General features: G+C 43.8%; 1 protein-coding gene across 5 annotated transcripts in view; it reads right to left on the reverse strand.

The window, feature by feature from the left end:
• Positions 1-20,405, reverse strand: part of klhl29 (kelch-like family member 29) — a 276,227-nt gene that overhangs the window by 111,769 nt on the left and 144,053 nt on the right. For all 5 annotated transcript variants that reach the window (XM_085431405.1, XM_085431403.1, XM_085431401.1 and 2 more), the window contains 2 exons: positions 12,028-12,175; positions 8,547-9,083 (listed from right to left, as the gene is read on the reverse strand). In XM_085431405.1, coding sequence (XP_085287531.1) covers positions 8,547-9,083; positions 12,028-12,175 — 685 coding nt within the window. The remainder of the gene's footprint in view (positions 1-8,546; positions 9,084-12,027; positions 12,176-20,405) is intronic.

A 20,405-nucleotide genomic window follows, 5' to 3' on the forward strand; every position in this document is an offset into this window, starting at 1 on the left:
GGGAGGGGGAGGAGCTGAGGTGGTTGAGGAGAGAACAGAGGAAAAGAGGAAGGTGTAGATACGGTGTCCCCCCCCTCTAACTGTGGTACGGAGCTGGGCGACGGCTCCTTGGCTGCACTGTGCCTGTGATTATGCATGTAGCAGCCAGGTTTGTCAGGCTTCGGGTCCCGCCAATGCACCGCCGCCGAGCTTTATCTCGAAATCCCTGTGATTAATGAAGCTGGTGTTACGTTCTGTATGGAGTAGGTGGACGAGGAATGATCAATCTTAATGAGCTATCTACTGTCCCTATATTAACTGTGGGGGGATATAATGTATGGAGAGCCTGGCGGGGCATCTCTCCTTTAAAATACGATAACGAGGGAAGAGGAAGAAGGAGGGCGAGCAGGTTCGCTTCCAGCCGCTTATGACACACTGCCGCCGCTCACCTCGTGCTTCCTCTCCTCCTTTTTCTTCTTTTGGCTCCCTCCTGAGAGCTGGAGCTGTACTAGAAACAGTTAAGACAGCTCAATGGATGTCATCCTTAGCAAAGTTAAAGAGACAGCATCAGGCTGCTGCCAGGCACACACGAGGAGGGGTCTCCAGAACTCCCCTGGCGTTCCAAAATGAGATGTTTGAGTCAATATCATTAATACGTGGCCCCCATATGGACTCGTGAGCCAAGGTTAATTTTAAGCATATCACCATAGCATTGCATGTATTCATTTAAAAGAAATAACTGCACACAATGTGCCTAGAGTGACTGGAATAATTTCCTCTCTCATTAATAATTTGGAACATTTCTAGTTTCCAGCAGAGCTACCTCAACTTAAGGAATGCCATGAAAAAGAGAAGGAGGAGCTTTCAAATTCATTATATATTCCAAGCTAGGCCTGTTTTGGAATCACAATAACTCCGGTTCTGCTTTAGCTAATCCTGATGTGGATAGCTTTAAGATAATCGGTCCAGCACAACACCACCAACGGTGATTTTAATTAAATTGCTACTGTTGCACGGACGATGATCTGAGTCAGCAAACGGGAAATGAAATCTTAACGAAAACCACAACTCTTGCATTATATTTGTCTCGGAGAAAGTTGCGCTTTTTGCAGGAATTTCTAGCGGGTAAGGGTGGAGAACCTCAGCGAACGAAAGAGAGATCGAGACGGAGAAAAACAGGGGGAGAAAGGAGAGGGGAGGGTTTAATTAATGTGCTCGCTATGATTAATGGTCTCGGTGCGGCTATCACAAACTGGCTGTGTTTTTAATAACTGGTTTGAGCGGTCTGTCGTGATAGGAGTACGTTCTTGCGGTTGATTCAAAATAAATATTTATGCATCGCTGCAAATACTGAAAGCTTCAAGTCTACTGCGTAAACGGAGCAAAGACGAGTGGACAAATATGACGAGCAGTCACGTGAACAGATCCTGACACATCTTTATTGCATCCACTGACATTAGAAGCCAGTAAAAAGTCAAATCAAGCGCTACAACAGGATGTCAGGTTGGATCTAACCTTCTGGGAGTCCTGGGAAGGCCTAAGGAAACCAAGGAACTTATTTCCCCTGAATAAACAGCAGCAGCATGCACAACCCGGACTTGTAAACAGTCGCTATCTTGCTAATACGGCGATCTGTAACGTCCTTACTTAGTGGCAATATTGCAGCAATAATGTGCCAGAGAACCAATATGCAAGTGGACAGTAATGCTGCAGTGCCAATATGCTCAGACCAAAAGTAAACAAAGGCGAACACGTAATTAAAATCTTACTCTGCCCTTGGTATGAATAAGGCAGATAAGGGAGATGAAATGGTCACACGAGAGGAAAGATGGGTCTGCCCCGGTTGTGAGGCTGGGCCAATCGTGCTGTAGCAAAGTAAAACTCTGATCTTAACTCAACAAGACATCTTAATTGCATTCACTAGCAGTTCCAGAGCGGCTAGGTCCCCAGATTACGCTTGATGTGAGCTGACTGGAAGATGAACTTCCTGGGCAGAGAAGAGGCCGGGGTCCTGCCGATTGTGTGCGAGAGACGGTGGAGGAGGCTGACTTACAGCTGTTTGCGCTACGCCCTCGCGTGCATATGTGCATGTAAAGGCCTGGTGAGGCGGAAGGAAGGTTAAAATGATGTTTGACATCACAAAAGAGGTGTACGGTATACAGGGCACACTCAGTGAGATCTTCAATCTCTGCTAAAGCCCCCAAACACATATGGCAACCGTGCTTCGTGGGCTCACTACCATTAGCCATTTACCCACAATAACAGCATATTTTCAAAAGCGACAGAGCGCCGCGCGACCGCAACACGGCTCCCAACAGCTGTCTCTGCATTTGTTAAGCTACAAAAAAAGCACCATGAAACACATGATTCGAGTGGTCGTCACGGGTAACAGTGACAACGTCACTGAACACAGGGCTCAGAACTAACGGCTTCCTGTTTGATATTAATGTGTTTTTCTTTTTTAAGTCACGAGTTGCCTCTAAATGGTGCTCAATCACATTTGCAGTGAGCGGGTTCATCCCTGCTGAGCTCTGCACTAGCTTTTCCAGGCTGATATTCATCAGGGCAGCCATCGATTTTAATGACTTGGTCAATAGACACACACTGACTCCACTCCCAGCATCTCCCTCATGCTCACTCGCTCTCTTTCTCTCTCCTGTATGCATCTCTTTTTACTTTCACCTCCTTCCGTGTGCCGATTTTCTTCCTTTTTTTTTTATTACTATCTTTATAAATAATGTCAGTCACTCCCGATTCCTGCACTTCAGAAAATTTCCTTAACAGTTGTGACTGCTGAGGCTCAAGATGCAGATGTTGACAGATTATTAAAAGCGGAGAAGCCGTGCGAGATTCTGGTACAATTGTGATAAAATCCACACTTGAGGGAAACAAAGAGGAGACAGGGAAAAAAAGAAGCGAGGAGAGGGTGGTGTGAAGGAAATTAACAACTGGCAAGAAGGTGTGGAGTTTGATTCGTACGCTATGACAGGCAGGTATTATGAAAAAGCCCTGCTGTGGATGCAGAAACCAGGTAAGGCCGATCATAACCCGGTGACTGGCATATCTCAGTAGGTGATGTAGTTAAAGCTGCCGCCGCGACGCGCTGTGTGGATCTTCAGCCGCACACACACAAAAAGACAAGCGTACGTCACGTCCACGTATGCTCCGTACTGTAAACAGAAATGCAGACTAACGCGCAGACACGCACACACATAGGAGCAGAGGGAGAGAGAGGGGAAGACAGTTGTTGATGTGCCCACTGATGCAGAGCGAAGACAAATTGCTCGCTTTGAAGGCAAAGCCAAATCAAACACAGAGTGTGATTTCTGTCACTGGAGTGTTTGGCTTTAAGGCTGTGAGGCTGACATCTGACAAAACATGCACGCAGTCACGCCCAAGAAGTTGGGCACGTGCGTATTCACACACGCGCACGCACACACATGCACATAAGGCCTGTTGTGGAGCTGGATTAAGGAGGAAGAGCTCTGTCAGCTCCTCCACAATCCAGGCCTTTGCCATCAAAAAGCCACAAAACCTTTTCTGCACATCAGTGCTTACCAGCATTGTGTCTGGAGGCTTAAACTTCTTTAAAATAGAGCAACGCAGTCTTTTTAAGTAGTGGCTTTACTATTTCAACTGGGTGTTCAATATTTCATCTATAAAATCTGCAGACGTGAGACGCTGAGCTGGGGATCGGACCACAGATCACAGCATGGTTTCTCAATATGAGAATGGACATATTCCCCAGGCTGACGCGTGCTTTGCTTGCATGACATTACTCTTTGAACATCTGAAAGGAAAGCAAATTCTGCGCGTGTCAGGCAAACAGCAAACCTCATTTATAATTCCTTTGCTGAAATTTTTACCACGATCTTTAACAAATATGAGTGAATTAGCATACTTGTTGTGTGTTAGTTCTAATAAATGTCATAAATATTCATTTTTAAAAAATACAAAGTAAGTAAAGACCATGTGTAAATTTGGGAAAGTGGCATTATTTCATTGAAGTGAACGCTTTGACATTTGCGGCGGTTTTCTACAACCATTTCCAAAAATGCTGGGATGCTTTTTGAAATCTAAATAAAGCTGCAGTGTCATAATCTGCAATTCAAATGTTGAAGCAGAGAATTTCTTTTTAAATTTGTCCAGTACAACATTTAAAAAAACAACAAGAAAAAAAAACAGACATGAGGCTATAGAAGGGATCACTGCATGGTGGAAAACCTCCAAAAACATTATCAGTAAACACATGCGAGCTAAAATGTCACAAGAAAAAATAAAAACAGAAATAATGTTTTATTTGCTTTATAAATTATAGATGTGGCATCCTCCAGCCTAAAGAAGAAGGTTGTTATCAGAGAAGAGCTGGTTCTGGTTCCTTTAGCCTCGGTGGTGGAAGTTACCGAGGCTAAAGGATACTTGCAGGATTTAGGGCAACATGTTTTGGTATCGATCCCATACCAAGTAAATACAGGGCCAGTACTGCTGATCCCAGTACCCAAACTTTTAAGCTAAAGTGGGCAGAAACAGTGAATTATGATTTATGAGATCATCATTAGTAGGGCTGGGCTATATCATACCGTTCACGGTAATACCGGTGTAATTTTGGGCAACGATAGGAAAATGAAATATCGCGATAGAATATGGGTTAAAAGCGCATGCGCAGTGCCTATGTTTACATACGCACATGGCGACGACGCAGAAGGAGAAGGGCGAAAGTGGATCGTTGAATGAAACCGATGAAGCAGAATTGGTTTGTAAAAATGCTGCAACTTCAGTGGTGTGGAACTGGTTTAGCTTTCGTCCGTCAGGTACACAACAAAGCACTATTTTTGGTAGTGCGTGCTAGCGGGCCGTCGTTATTACCGTGTTGTTTGGAAAATACGGCACACTTAAAATCAATCCTTTGATTTTTCTGAAAATTGACAGAGCCCCTTATAATCCCGTGTGCCTTATGTATGAATTCTGGTTGTGTTTACTGACCTGGAAACGATTTTATGTGCACGGCGCTCGAAAATCTGTCAAATGTTTTAGTACGACTTTGCTAAGCTACGAAGCTGCACCGCTTGATGGATTGTCGAAGCATTAAAGCTATCGTAGGCGGAGCCTCGCGGAGTGATACGTACTGTGCTTCAACATAACATTACCGTATTGTGTGTGTATAACCTCTTTTTAAGTTTTGTGGATATTATACATGGTTATGCTGAGGATACGTCAGCCAATTTCCACTTGAAATGCCTTTTGGTTAAACTGTCTGCGAGGAATTTGCACTGTTACATTTTTATATAACTTTAATGCACATAAAAAACAGCTGCTTGTTTAAGTGAAAATACACTGATGGGGTTTTTTGCACTAATAAAGTTGTGGAGTTGTAAAGTATTTTGTCTAGTGTCAATTATATCGTCAGTTATATCGTTATCGCAAATTTTCAAATGTATATCGTGATAAATATTTTTGGTCTAATCATTAGCTTGAAAATTCTGAACACATTTTAATGATCACTCAGTCACTGTGATTCTGACTGTCCACAATAATGAGCTAACACAGCAAAACACGTTTCAGATTTTCACGTATTTTGAAACTGGCTTTTCTTTTGGAAACCTTGACTGTAAATGTGTCCGTCTCTTAAAGAACGCTTCAGGTTTTCATTGCTAACGTTCTCTATGAAGCTGTATAATAACCCTTTATTCTGTGACAGGTGAGCACACCTGTCAGACATAGGATCCCACACACATTTTGTATTTTACCTTCATGCAGCTGTTTTTCATACATTTATAGTGGACATAATATTTCCTAATGCCATTTGCACTCCTCTCTTACACAAGAGTCTTGCTTTTACTGTTTTTAACTAACTTCATTTTTACTTTTGTTTTGTTATCACTGCTGTAAATGTATAAATTCCTGCACTCCCTAATAGCATAAGCCACTTACCGGGTGCCTGTGGCACTTTTGTTTAACTGGGTCACTGTGTTGTGACTGTACTATTTTTTACTCTTTGTCATGTTGCTGTAACACAAAAGTTTCCCTTGTGGGATAAAGTATCTATCTATAGGAGTTTGGTTCAACTTCCTTTACTAAAATTGTCATACTTGAGTATTTTTAAAAAAAAAAAAAAAGGACTGTCACAGTGAACACACGCTTATCAGATACTTACAGGAACAAAGTATCAGTCCTATCGTGCAAGTAATGATCTGATGCCGATACCAGCGTTAATACTGATTGCTGTTAATATTTGGATCGATCTGCCCACAACAACTTTGACTATAGTATGGACACATGCCGGGCGTCTGGAGGGGGACACCTTGAGCATTTGTGTTTTGTATGCAAAACTTCATATTGAGTCATACTTCTATATCAATGTGAGCTTTAAAAAATATAGCCTTATTACCCCGGATGCTTCTCTTGGATGCATGCTGTATATCTAAAGTTCCCTTTTTAGGGTTTGCAAATGACTGCATTGTGTTTTAATTCAACTTCACACAGCATCCCAGCTTTTCTGGAAAAGGAGGCGTGTGTTTAAGAACCATTTCCTTCCCTGGAATCAGGGCAGAAGCTGATAGCCGTGCACACACGCGTGACTCTTATCCTTTCCACAGCCATTAGAGTTGCCGAATACCAACCTGAAGCTGCTTTCCTTGATTCCCACAAACTACTTAATTTACTATTTTGTGTTCCGCCTAAGCAGAAAATGCTAACAGCAGGTCCTCGATAATTGCAACAGAAGAAAGCCAGAACGGAGGTCACGAGAGTTTTCCCTCCATATTTTAACAGTATGCCGCTACAGCAGGACAGTGGGTGTCCTTGCCACGCTAATACGTGGTGTTAATTGACGAAAAGCCCAAAACCTGCGAGCGGCTGGAATTTGAGACTTCTCAAGCATGCTAAAAGGAGGGAGGGGAACGAAAAGGGACAGGGGAAGTGGCAGATAGAGATAATCAAAAAGACAGATCAGCCGCAGTGGGCGCTGAGTGGTTGGGATGGCATTGTTGGGATTACAGAAGCGAAGTGAAGTGCCCTCGTCAGCCGAGAGAGTCTGCTGAAGAGACGTCACGGCTGCTAATTTACTGGTGCTCAACGCTTTACCTATTTCCACTGTCCTTGTGACATTACCACAATGACATGCTTACTAATATCTATTCGGTGCCAGGCAGGAGCTTAAAAAAAAAAGCAGACAAAATGCTTGAGGAGATGTGAGATTCAAGTGCCTCAATTTACAGTTTGACCTTCACAGAGGCCCGCACAGGATTTAAAGTGTATGATGTCTGCAAATTGACACTGGGATGTTTCTCTTTTGTCTTTGAAACAGAGGAGCTGACAAAAACTGTTCCCACACAAACTGAATATATTACAGTAACTTTATCATTACTTGAATCACAGGAACAGTGTGTGCTTCCACAGCTGGGTTAAACAAAAAAGCCTCGCAGCACATTTCCTTCCTGTAAAACTGATCAGTATGAACACTATAATTGCCAAAAAATTAAGCTTCTTTGGCCTGTTAGAAGACTCCATTTTGACATGTGGATGCTTAATGGATCGAGACAGTCTATTCAACACGGCAGAAGCTAAAAAGCTCTTATTCGATAGAGACCGGACCAAGCAAACGAGCCCATCTAATTATCCATTTCCAATTCTACCTGCAGTCTCATTTCGATGTATCACAGGCAGCCCCCAAAATAATTGCTTTTTTGCAATCTACAAGTTCATTTGCACACATTTTATTGATCAAAATGAGTCAGGAAAAAGAAAACAATCTAAACCTAAATTAAAAGCTTCATTAAATGTGAAAATTGGTCGGGGAATTGCGAACATCTGTTTCTAGCGCCCTGCGTCATAAACTCCAAGGTTAAAGCAAACACCAATTTATGGCGTGCAGTCTCAGGCACGAGCTGGAGCTGTGAAGCACCTTCACAAACACAGCGTAAGTCAACAAGGCTTCAAAAGATTTCTAGGGAGATGTGAGGGCAGGGACTGAAAGCTCTTCCTGCCTCGTGTTTAGCAGGACTCTTCTGCAGTGCAGCTAGGAGCAGTGAGAAAGATTAACCCGACACACTTGGAAGAGCACAAATCTACAGATGCTGATGTTTTAGAGCAGAGATACCTTCTACTTTGCAAAGAATAACAGTAAAGGGCCTTCTTGCAGGATATATATCTATATATTTTTGGGGGGAAGCACCGATCTCTCTGCTGGCTTGAGGTGCTTCCATGTTCTCGGTGACCTTGGATCAGCTTTGAAGTGAACTGGCTCTGGTAACAACTCTCGCTTGAGTGTTTGCAGCTTTGTTTATGACTGCTGGCATCTGAAACAGCCCGGGCATACAGACCGAGGGCAGAGGCCTAGGCATTTCATTCCAGCGCCACCACACAATAACAGGAGGTCACGAGGAGCAGAGAGCCCAGAGTACGCCGATTTAATACCAAATACCACCTTCCTAGCTTGGATTCGTCTGAGCGACCAAACAAATCTGCTTTGATGTACTCTTTCAAAGTTTTAGAAAGGGATTTATAATCTTTTTTAAAAAACATAAAGAAAAGATCGTCTTTAGAGTTTTTACAGTGCCCTTGCTTACCTTTGGGATGTCCGGGGTCGCTGAACTCGTACTTCCCGCTCCCAACCGTCCGCAGCATTTGCAGCCCGTTGGGACCGTCCTGATTGTCGGCAGCCGTCTGCTGGCCATGCGCTGCTGCTGCTGCCGCCGCCGCCTGTCCGTTGGTGAGAGGCAGGGTGTGGGGCTGGATGAGGCTGGGGTGAGAGGTTAAGTGGCCGTTGCCAATCATGCTGTGAGCGTTTGGATGAACCACCGGGTTGGCCTGGGCAGTGAGGGCGGATGGTGTGACCGTCGGCTGGGCTGAGGCGTACGGAGGCTGGCTGGGCATGCTCAGCACCATAGAGGGCGGCTGCTGGGTCGACTGCGGCGTCAGCTGGAAGTGGGCGGTCATGAGGGGGTGTTGCGGGGGCACCGGCGCCTGGATGGATGGGGTCACTCCTATGATGGGAGACTGCGCGGTCACGCTGTGGTTGAAAGAAGGCGGCTGAGGGAGGGCGTAGGTGTGGGACAGGAGACTGGGCTGGCTCACCGCCGCCACCGGTGCAGGCCAGGTTGGAGCTGAGGGGAAAGAGGCAAAAAACTACAAATCAATTTCACATTTTTTAACGCCAAGACAAAGTCAAGATAAAGACTTCTATGCTGCCGTGCTATTTAGGTAAGCTGCACAAAGCCGAAAGCAAGAGAAGGGCGCTAATTTTAAGTCGTGATATTACGTGATCAAATACAGACAGAAAACAGCATGAGAAGACAGACTCCAGCTTGAGTTGTGTTCCTTACCACGCCACAACTGTCAGTGTGCCGCTCCACTTCAGTCTAAGTTTGTTTTTGACTCGAGACTTAATATAAAACACAAAATATTTGAAGGGATGTACAGATCAGCACCCAAAATCAACATCGTAATAAGATTAAGAGATTTATTTTGCTACAAGATGAACAAATAGCTTCCTGAACGTGAAGGCATACATGTTCATTGCATTCGGCATTTGGCACCATTATCTGTGCAGGAGTCTGTGTTTACCCAGACACTCTGAGCCAATCATTTCTCTACCCCGAGGCGTTAGATGCTGTGGATGTGCTGGGAAGGCCATATTGGACCTAAACGCCGTCTCCCTCCCTCCCTCATCCACTCCAACTCCTTCATCTCTGGCTCCTCCTGCCACGGCCCAAGCTCCAAAAATAGACTAGCGCTCTGCTAAGGGGCCAAAGGCTAAACGACAGCATGCAAAAAGCTGAACAAAAAAGAAGAAGAAGAAGCCCGCATTATTCATGGTACTAGCCCTGCAACAGTCCGGGCGGAGATGGATGGAGAGAGAGGGAAAGAGAGATAAAGACAGACATTGTGAATAAAAGGAGAGGTCAGTCCAGTTCATGATTCACGTCATTGAGCCAATCGGCACCAACGCTGCATTTTCATTTCCCCTCTTTTGAAGCCCATCTTGATAAGGGATGGTAATCAAAAGTGTTGGTATAATGGTTGCACATGGAGTTGACTGGAACATACACACATTTTCCATCTGCCCTGCAGTTCTTTCTTGACTTTTCTTTCAGTCTTTTAAGAGGAAAAAAAAAAGAATTTTGCCATCGTGACCCGACAACAACCTAAATTTATAGCGCTCACCTGCAAGGTTTAACAAAAACGAAGAATCCGCGTCTCTAATTTTCGTCTTATTCCCTCAGATTTAACCGTTGAACTCCGTTTATTATTTATTTATTTGCAATTTGCTTGAGTGCAAGACTGACATTAAAAAAATAAAAACACGACTATTTTTGTACAAAGAAGCGAAAGTTGAAACAAAACTTCTTTTTCAAAAGGCAAACTTTCTTTAACAGACAGAACAGAGAAGTTTCTGTTGAAAGAAACCGTTGATTAATTCTGGCACAGTTGGCAGAGAGCTCTCTGGCAACACAGTTCAGTGAAGTGTGGAGAGGAGCTGGCTTCGTTGCAAACGCCAGTCACAGCTTGGAATAGCGCGCGCACGTGAATCAATATGCAACACTATGCTAGAATTGGAGCGTCATATGCGACAGCGTGCCGGTGCTGGTGACATCTCACTCTCCTCACGCTTCAACTCCAAGCTGTGGTGTGGGTGTGGGGAGCTGCTGTGGCGACGGAGCACAAAAGCTCCACGCCGTCCTAGTGCAACTGCATCGCTCCTGCAGCGAGCAGGCTTCTGCTAAAGAAACATTCCTTGAGTAACTGATCGGCTGTTTAATAATTAATCCGCAGACCACGCAAATTATAATTAGGAGGGGAACAGCAGCAGGGGTTGCAACATGTTTTGAACATGACACTTAGCCACCACAGAGTCACAGCTGTTTGTAATCTGGATTTGTCGAGCCAGAATTTCCACCGGAGCGCGCGCCGGGCCAGTATTACTCTTAAATGAGACACATTTGTGATGAGCAGGAAGCGCACGGGCCAACAGAGCAATGTAAGGAAATTAACAGCTCTAGGGCAGAGCCATTCTGGGTGAGTTCATTACAATAGGAGTAAAAAAAACTTCAGCATTGGCTCAACTCGTTACTGTCGGCGCCGTGCGCTGTGCCGCTCCGTACACGTCTTAAAGTGGCGTGAACAGAATAAGGTCGACATCTAAATTAGACCTGCTGGAGATCATTTGGAGGACTTTCGCGGTTTTGCTATATCGGTTTGATTGAGGCTAAATCAGCCCCGATTAGTGACACAGTAACGAGGGTGACAAAATGACGGCAAAGGAGGATGGTGGGAGTCTGGAATGTGGGTGAGGGGATGCAGCCGACCCCGCTCACCGCAGTCCTGATGCAAACTGACATTTCTGTAATTATATGCCTAATTAAGCTGGTTTATGTAAAGTTCATGTTTATGAATGAACATTATGCATGATTGTGTATGTAAAGCAAGCATATTGCAGAGGCGAGTGGGTTTATTTAGGGCAACGAAAGATGGCTTATTAGCATTGGATGCTAGTTTAACTGGCCAGAGCATCTAGATGCGAAGCACAAGTGTAGAGTGTGTGTGAGTGTGTGTGCATCCTGCTCTGCGCTTACATGTAATGTACAGCTCTGTAAGCTCATTTTGGGGCTGCACAGACAACACGGGGCCTGGATTTATGCAAAAGGTGCACCAGTCCTGTTTTTGTGCCTCATCTAATTGTTAGCATAGTAACAATTATGCATACAGCCTCGCATATTGCAGGTCCATCGGGAACACAAAGGCGCAAATAATGTTGTATTAGACTACCTCGACAAGCCGGCGCGAGTGAAAAGACGAGCCTAATTGGAAAAAAAAAAAATACCCTGGATTTGAATCAGGCTGCTCCTTTTTCAGTCTGCAGCTTCTCATCATTTGGTCACATCAGCACAAAACACCCGATCTTTCTTACCTTTCCTATTTTCTTTAAATATATATGTATGAAATAAATATTCATAAAAAAATACAAACACACATGTACCTTTCTCAGAATTGGCTTCATCCCTGCTACATGTGCGTGTGTTTGTGAATGCTGTGCGTGCGATTCATTACCGGTGGGCTCGGCATCTCGATGTTGCTTAGCAGGGGGCTCATCTGTATCCCACGGTGTGAGCTGGTTTATAGGAGTCTGTCCCCACCTCACGCCTGGAGCCAGCAGCAGTCCCGGGGCCTGGCTGTCTCCGGGAGACAGTCCGGAGACCTGCAGCACGGTGACACACACAACAGTGCCGATTAGGGGATTATATGGGAGGGGGGAGAGAAGAAAAACAGGGGGAAAAATGTGTCACATCCTTCACTAAGCATGTTTATATAAAAAGAGCACCTGTTCCTTTATGATGTGAAGAGAAAAAGTGACAAATGACAGCAATCTCAACTGTTCTTTAAGGTCTTGAAGTGAGCCATGATGATGGTAGAGAGGTGTATAATTAGCTGTGAGTGAGTGATGATTACAGACTATATAACAGGAACAAAGGGGGAAAAATCCTGTTCAGGGCCTCAAGAATCTTAGCAATGTTTCTCTTGTTGTATACTAATAACAATTAAACTTTCAGGCGTGGGCTACATTCAAATTCTCCCCTGGAGATTTTCTTTATCGTCTTCCGTGTTGAATTATTAACATTTTTGTTCATTCAAGCGAGATAATAAAATTGTGAACCAAAACATGACAAATAGATTCAATAAGAGAGAAATCTTTTTCTCGGGGACGGGAGACAAGAAAAATGTAATTTCAAAAAAGAAAATGAAAAGCTAGCTTACAATGTGTGCGCTGGGTGGGCGAATCAAACTTCACCAAACCAAACTAAGAGTTCCCCGAGCCTCTCTTTGCACCCACGTCTGTAATATTTTGCTCTTGTCGGGCAGTAAGAAATGTTATCAGGCAAGCGCAGGCTGATGAAAACACAGGGTCAATCACCACTGGACCTCTGAGCAATATTCGCCTCCCCTATCTCCAGTTTTGGACGCACACTCTAACAACCAGGCGGGGAGAGAGGGGGCCTCCCTCCAAGCCCTGCTCACACCAGAGTTAATAGAAAAGACCTGGTCACCAGGCCCCTCCTGTGGCCCGGCTGATCCCTCCATCCCTCTTTCTCCATCCCTCAATTCCATTATCCCCCCCTGACCCGGCGTCCACTTCATCAAGCACGCCATCATGCATTCCAACAGCTGTGTCGACAAAGCCCGGCAGAGCGCGGACTGACCGCACAAAGACCTAAAAAGAAAAAAAAAAAAAGCAATCCAAACAATTCTTCCCGCGGTGAATTAACGTGCAGCTTTACATACTGGATCGATCCCATTCCTGGAAAATGTCCCTCTTTTGCTTGAATATGGATTTATCTCAGCTTTGCAGGACCTTTAACACCAAGATATTACTCTGTATTGACGCAGCGCCACCATCTGCTGTCTAATAAACAGCTGCACAATAGCAGACAGGTTCAATGAGCGTCACTTACTTGATAAATCTATACTGAAAGTTATCTGACAGTTCGTATGTGTTTGTAGGGGAGGAGGAAAGGGGGGGGAAACAGAGGAAACATCTCAAGGCAAAATAGAAAACAGTGTGATGGAGTGAGAGAATGGAGGCGGGTTTAGGGGGGAGACAGGCTGTCAGGTCTTTCTGTCCATCTCAACCTGTCGACTTCAGACAAGAGAAAACTGAAATGGTTTACTCAGAGGATGCCCTAAGCGCTCGATTCCTCCTGAGAGCCCTGGAGACTTTGGGAAATAGAGAACGCCGACCATTTTCAAGGTGTGGACTTTCCCTGTGCTTTCTGTGGCCCACTATTTATTTTAATGAGCATTTTTTCCTCCTCTGCTCTGTGTGTTTCACTGTACTCCTCTCCAGCCATGCTTTACTTTCCCCTCTATACAGGCAACTCCTCATTAATTGACTCTCTTACATTCTTTTAGCCCTGCACCTGACTCGTGGCGTTCTCTCATTAATACGCCCCGTCCATTTATCCAAATAGAAGGCAAAAAAGAAAAAAAACAAAACAGGAAACAGGAAAGATCTCTTCTAGTGAAAAGCAATCCGTCTGTCACGGTTTTAGTGCACCAGGTAAAAGAGAGAGGGGGGGAAAAAGGTTCTTAGTCAGCGCCATCACATTGACAGCATATCAGCTAGACTCAGGAACAATCCTGACTTCAAAATGATCAAGGTTAGATAGGAAATATACAGACACGCAGACATATACACAGTGGAAACACAGGTGTGTATGTACACACAGCAGGTGGAAATACAAGCACGCACACACACAGAAGCCAGGAGATATCAGGAGGGATGTTTATTAAGATGGCAGACTTGCTGCAGGCAGGCAGGAAGGTACTGTAGGTTCTGGGACAGCGCCTGCCATTTTCTCTCAATTTTATTTGCTCTCCCTATTTCCAATCCCCTCCTCCCTGGCCACCCATTATCACTGGGCAGCAGATGGTTTCCTCTGACTTGACAAAAACCATGCTGGAGAAGAGGAGGGAAGCCAGATAAATAATTTCAGAGCCGTGCCAAACCATTCTGTGTTTGTTGTCGAGCTGGCCGGGGAGCGCTTTCTGTACGTCCGCATGCAACATCCGTGCATGCGGACGTGCAATGTGGCGCTTTAGAAACAAACACCTGCTGACACCTATGCACACAAATCTGCACACATAAGTAAACGTAAACACGAGCGATGATCTTAACAAGTCGTGAATCTTTTTTTCTTATTGTTATTGTTACTATTTTGGTGGGTGGGCTCGTATGTTATTATAGCCTCAAACATCATGTGATGTGAAGTATAAAGTCACACTTTGAGTTGTAACTCGAGGTCCTTCGTTCTATGTTTTGATAGCCGGTCCAGCTGCACATACGTGCTAATTCCTGAGAGTGCTGTATTTAAAAGTGCCGGCCCTTAATGGATTTATTAATGAAAATAAAACGGCGACCTCCCCCAAGAGTGATGGCAGAGGGCAGTGTAGTAGAGTGCAGTCCAGACATGTCTGTGCAGGCTTACAGTAGCATGTGAAAGTCACATTATCCTGGTTAAATAAAGGTTAAATAAAAATAAATAAAATTAGAGAGACGTTCCACACATTTTGCAATGTGAGTGAGGGCTAATGGTTGCAACTCCATGGCGGGGGGGGCCTTGGCCAACACATTAGGTTATTTTGGTCCGGGATTCTGGTGCTCTCGTGGGAGATCCAGTTGCTCTTAATGTTACAGCACATTTATGTAAACTAACTCGTTTTTTGGGTCAATAAAAGACCTGAGTCGAGAGTACTTTTAACTACACGGGCTGATCAAAGCAATATTTCTCATACCCGAGACACTGAGGCAACTCTAAAGAAAACAAAAACTGGAAATCTTTAGATTTTAAATTCAAAACCTCATAAACTCACAAGCAGTTATTCAGTTTTCTGGACCGAATAATCAGTTTATCAACTATTATTTCAGGTCTAACACATAACAGGTCAGCTTCTGCAGAGGCGCATAATGCATTAACAGCTTGGAACATTGCTATTAAAATGTGCATCACTGAACTTGCTCTATATTTAACAGGAACTCTGCATATTTTGCTCACTGCTGTACTGCAAAACATGCAATCTGAATTTGAAACAGCTATCCATCTGCTCCTCAGGCACACGCAGCAATAGGAGAAACATCCCCCACCCTTCCTGAACCTCTGAGTGTTGCAGACATGTCAGAATCGGTGCGTCGAAGAGAGGAAGGAAGATAAAAATCGAGACGAATCAGGCCCGAACATACGCCCGTCCTCCTCGCCTGGACACAGCGGTCATATTCTGCTCGGCGTATCGGCCGTTTTCTCGGACACGGCGAACACTGACATCTGTCACTATGTGCTCTCTACCATCCTGCAATAGCAGGCAGCATTATTGTGCTTACCAGAACCTCTTGCCACTGGCTACCATCTGCTATGAGTACATATAGGAGGGGCCTTGTGGTGATCCGGGGCTCTGGGCTTTGATTGCTTTGAGTTATCCACAACATCCACATCCAAATAAACAGAAAAGCGTTTGCTCATGGCTTTGTGTTTGCCTTAGCATTTTGTTCGAGCCAGCCCTCGTCTGTGAGAGTTATTGCACCGGTTCAATCCTATAAAAACACCGAGTCGGACACCAGGCGAAACCACCAGCACGGACATGCTGCATAAGCTCCGGCACTTTGTACCTATTGTGCTTCTAATATGGGCCCTGCATTCATTAGCGTAAAGATACAGCGCTTCGATCCAGCTGAGAGAAATTACTTCATTGCTCGACTTGGGGAGAAACTGCAGGAAAGAGCAAAAGACAGCGACAGAGAGAGAGGGATGAGTATGTCTGTAACGCCCAGATCCCATTGGGGGTAAACAACATTACAGCACACACTGATCAAATCAACTAACTGCTACGAGATTTAATAACAGGTCTGGGTGGAAAAAACACACACAAAAAAACCAAAAAAAACCAGGTGTAGCGAGAGCAAAGCCGCTTTTGCAAAAGAAGGGAAAAGAGGAGGAGAGGAGGAGTGCTTCAGGAGGGCCTTAAATGGAGCAATGGGCTCCTACAAACACACCGAGCTGGTCAATAACAATACCGCATTGAAAAGCTAATCTTGTGAAATGTCATTAGCACAATTGCCAGACACAATGAGATAGCGATGCGCGGCGTGCAGGCCGGCGCTATGTACACAGGTTGATTGTGTTCTACCTTTTAAAATCCTGTGTTGTAGCGAAGGGGGAGAAACACGGGCTACAAGTGAGGAGGAGGGTCGCCGCCGTGCGAAGTCAATCACTCGCTGTGGTTATCAGGTGGCCAGTGTGTAGCTGTTTTACAGGACGGGTTATGGTGCACCAAGAAATGTTCGCGGGCTCTTTGCTGGTTGAACAGGAGCCGCCATTATGGTTTCATTTATATGCAATAAATAAATAAATGAATAATCGCACTCTTCCCCTCCCCGCCTGCTATCAGACTGCTGTCTTTGGGGAGATGCACGCACACAACTGTAATCGTAATCAAAATTTCAATAACAGAAGTCACTGCCTTGCTATATTGGATGAACCCATAAAAATATCACACTGTAATTCCACACTATGAACAGATACCCTCCCTCCCAAGAAAAAAACAACACTGTATGCTGGTAAGGAAATGAAATTTTACTCTAACAGAATGGCTTTTTCTTCCCTTTGGCTGGGCATGGAGTGATACAGTGAATTTGGTTGAAATGTGGTGGGTGATGGAAATAATGGCTCTCCCCGGAGACAAGAAACAGAAAGAATGTCAGCGAAGGAAGGACTGAAAGATTGAGAGGCAGAGTAAAACAAACCCATCCATCACGTCGCCTTTTATCATTACCTTTGACAGATCATTTTCAGCTTTTCTAAAATAGAGGATGGGGGGGAAAGAAAAAAAATCTTCTTTTTCCTCCTCCTCCAACTCAAAGCTCCAAACCAAGTGTGGTCCCAAACTGACCAGGAGCGTGAAGAAGTGGACAAAAGCGCACAACTCATTTTCTTTCGGACATTATTCACTTACTGTAGAGAGGTATCTCCTTTCCATGACAACGCGCTGACACCTAAATGTGCAGTGGATTTGTTCTGGACTTCCGTCATAATAGTGCTGAATGCTGGAGCGAAACCACGGGGCGGCTGTGTCCAATCTATTAGACTGGAACATAGCAGAGCATCTCACAAGTAAACAAAGAGACTACTGCGCCATTTTTGGCAGCCATCTTAAAAAGCGAGCGGCGCACCAACGTGCCGAACAGCCTGGTGGCATAGATGGCGAAGGCGCGTATTCACTGTGATGGCTGCGCGCTGAAAACATGGAGAGGAATCGAGGTAATGCTGTTTTTACTCCGACCGGTCCAGCGAAATGTCTTCAAATGCTGCGATTAGACGTGTCGAGCGCAATGTGGAAGCGCTTTTCTTTAAAATTGAGAAGCAAATCTTTGTTTAAAAAACCTTATTGTGAATGCGAAGCTGTTTTAGCCTTACCGAAGCACAAAATGCGTTACATTTTACCTACAGGTTTAAACCAATTTAAACCGAAAAAATAACCTTCTGTAGATGCTTGTGACTGCAAAAACTACAACTCCAAAGTACTTTTACATTATTATTATGCAATTTTTGCATTACTTTCAGTCTGCAAGCTTTGGTATGCCAGCTATCACAGCCTTTTGGAAACTCCAGAACGCCATGTTTCAAGTCTGCATTTGGACTCGAATGCACGAAAGATTAAAAAGTTACTTTTCTTTAAAAAAAAAAAAAAAAAAGTTATAGATGTGGAAAAACAAGGCTGAGGAAACGCAGGTTGCCTAAATAATGTCCAAGGTTAAAGACAAAGTTTATTCAAAGAAAAATAAAGGGGTGGGGGGTGCAAGGAAGAGAAAAAACAAAGCTCAGGGCCTAACTGGAAACACAAAGAGACGGACGAGTGGAGGGTAAACTGAAAAAAGCAAAAACTGACAGGAGAGAAGCGGGACTCGGGGTTCTTTTCATTATGCTAATATATGCTGCCTCATGTCCCTTTTCCTCCCGTGACCCTGAAACCGTTCCCTCTCCGTCACCACAGAGGATCCTCAAATCCCTTAAATACACCTTAAGGAAACGAGGAAGCTTTCAGAGGAGCCTTCATGCATAGGTGGCACACTTGCACACGTGACTACGTGCATGCATGCACGTAGTCACGCTAGTCTTGCGGTTTACCCACCAATAACAGTAAAACAATTATGACACAAGATGCAACATCACACCTAACACATTATAAAGTACTGGGTAATGTAACTGCAGAGTGTTGCAGCATCACACAAATCAACTGCATTTTTAAATGTATCTCTTTAGTTTTGCAAATGACATTAATGAAATTACATATCTCAAAACAAGCAGTTTGACAGCTGACAAATACACCCGATACTGACGCCGTTAAACCGAGTTTAATATTTCTCGTCAGGAAGTTTCTGGTTTTTCTGCAGTGACGTCACTCCTGAGTCCAAAAAGTCAGGAAAGTGAGCATAAACAGGATTGTTTTGGTTCTTAAGGTAGAGCCACTCTCGTATTACTACGAGTGGAAGGGGCCGTTCCAGATTAAAATTCTGACTGGGAACGCAGAAATTCCGACGTTATCTGGAACAAGGCAGGGCATAAGGACGTCATGGGTGGGGAAATGGCAATGACAGGAAGTAACATCACCTAAGCCACACAACTAGCAAAATAAAATAGGAAGTGAAAACGAGGAGCGACAAGGACACACACAACACAGAGCGACAGTGAGAAACAAGGACACCGTGATCTCTCGACATAAAACAAAGCCCTAACAAAGGTCTAGTGGTTAAAAGAGTCATTGAGGCTATTATAAAACCTTTTACATACATCTGTAATTTATCATTTCAAACTGGTCGATTTCCAGACAGAATGAAAATAGCAAAAGTTATACCTCTATACAAATCTGGAAACAAACACCATTTCACAAACTACAGGCCTGTCTCTTTACTACCTCAATTCTCAAAAGTTCTTGAAAAACTGTTTAAAAACAGACTGGAAAAATTTATAGATAAACATAAACTACTCACTGAGAGTCAGTACGGATTCAGATCAAGCAGATCAACATCATCGGCACTATTAGATTCAATAGAATACATCACAAATTCCATAGATAAAAAGCAATATGTGGCTGGGTTATTCATAGACTTGACAAAGGCATTTGACACTATAGATCATGATATATTAATAAGAAAACTGGAACGTTATGGTGTCAGAGGGGTAGTTTTAGATTGGGTCCGGAGTTATTTAAGTGACAGAAAGCAGTTTGTGAAAATAAATGGTGGTTGCTCCTTATGTATGGACATTGCTTGTGGTGTACCCCAAGGGTCAGTTTTGGGTCCAAAATTCTTCAACTTGTACATTAACGACATCTGTAAAGTGTCCAAAGTATTAAAAATGGTTCTCTTTGCTGACGATACAAACATTTTTTGCTCTGGTGATGATCTGCAGAATTTATTGGAGGATATGACTAATGAAATAAGTAAAGTGAAGTTCTGGCTTGATAAAAACAAATTATCATTAAATTTGAATAAATCTAAACTTATGTTATTTGGAAATAGTAGTTTAAATACAAATGCAAAGATTCAAATAAATGGTGTTGATATTGAAAGAGTCAGTGAAAATAAATTTCTGGGGGTAATAATAGATGAAAAACTTAACTGGAGAGCTCACGTAAGATATATTCATTCCAAAGTATCACGAAGCATTGCAGTACTAAACAAGGCAAAACAGGTATTCGACAGAACATCACTTCATATTCTCTACTGTTCACTGGTTTCACCATACTTAAGCTATTGTGCAGAGGTCTGGGGCAATAACTATAAAACCACATTACATTCACTTTTTACTCTTCAAAAGAAAGCAATTCGAATCATCCACAATGCAGGTTATAGGGAACATACAAACTCACTATTTTTGCAG

Source organism: Copadichromis virginalis, linkage group LG15 (assembly GCF_057382275.1).
Source record: "Copadichromis virginalis isolate Kocher_CV1m ecotype Utaka linkage group LG15, C_Virginalis_male_GT1.1, whole genome shotgun sequence".
Taxonomy (NCBI): Eukaryota; Metazoa; Chordata; class Actinopteri; order Cichliformes; family Cichlidae; genus Copadichromis; species Copadichromis virginalis.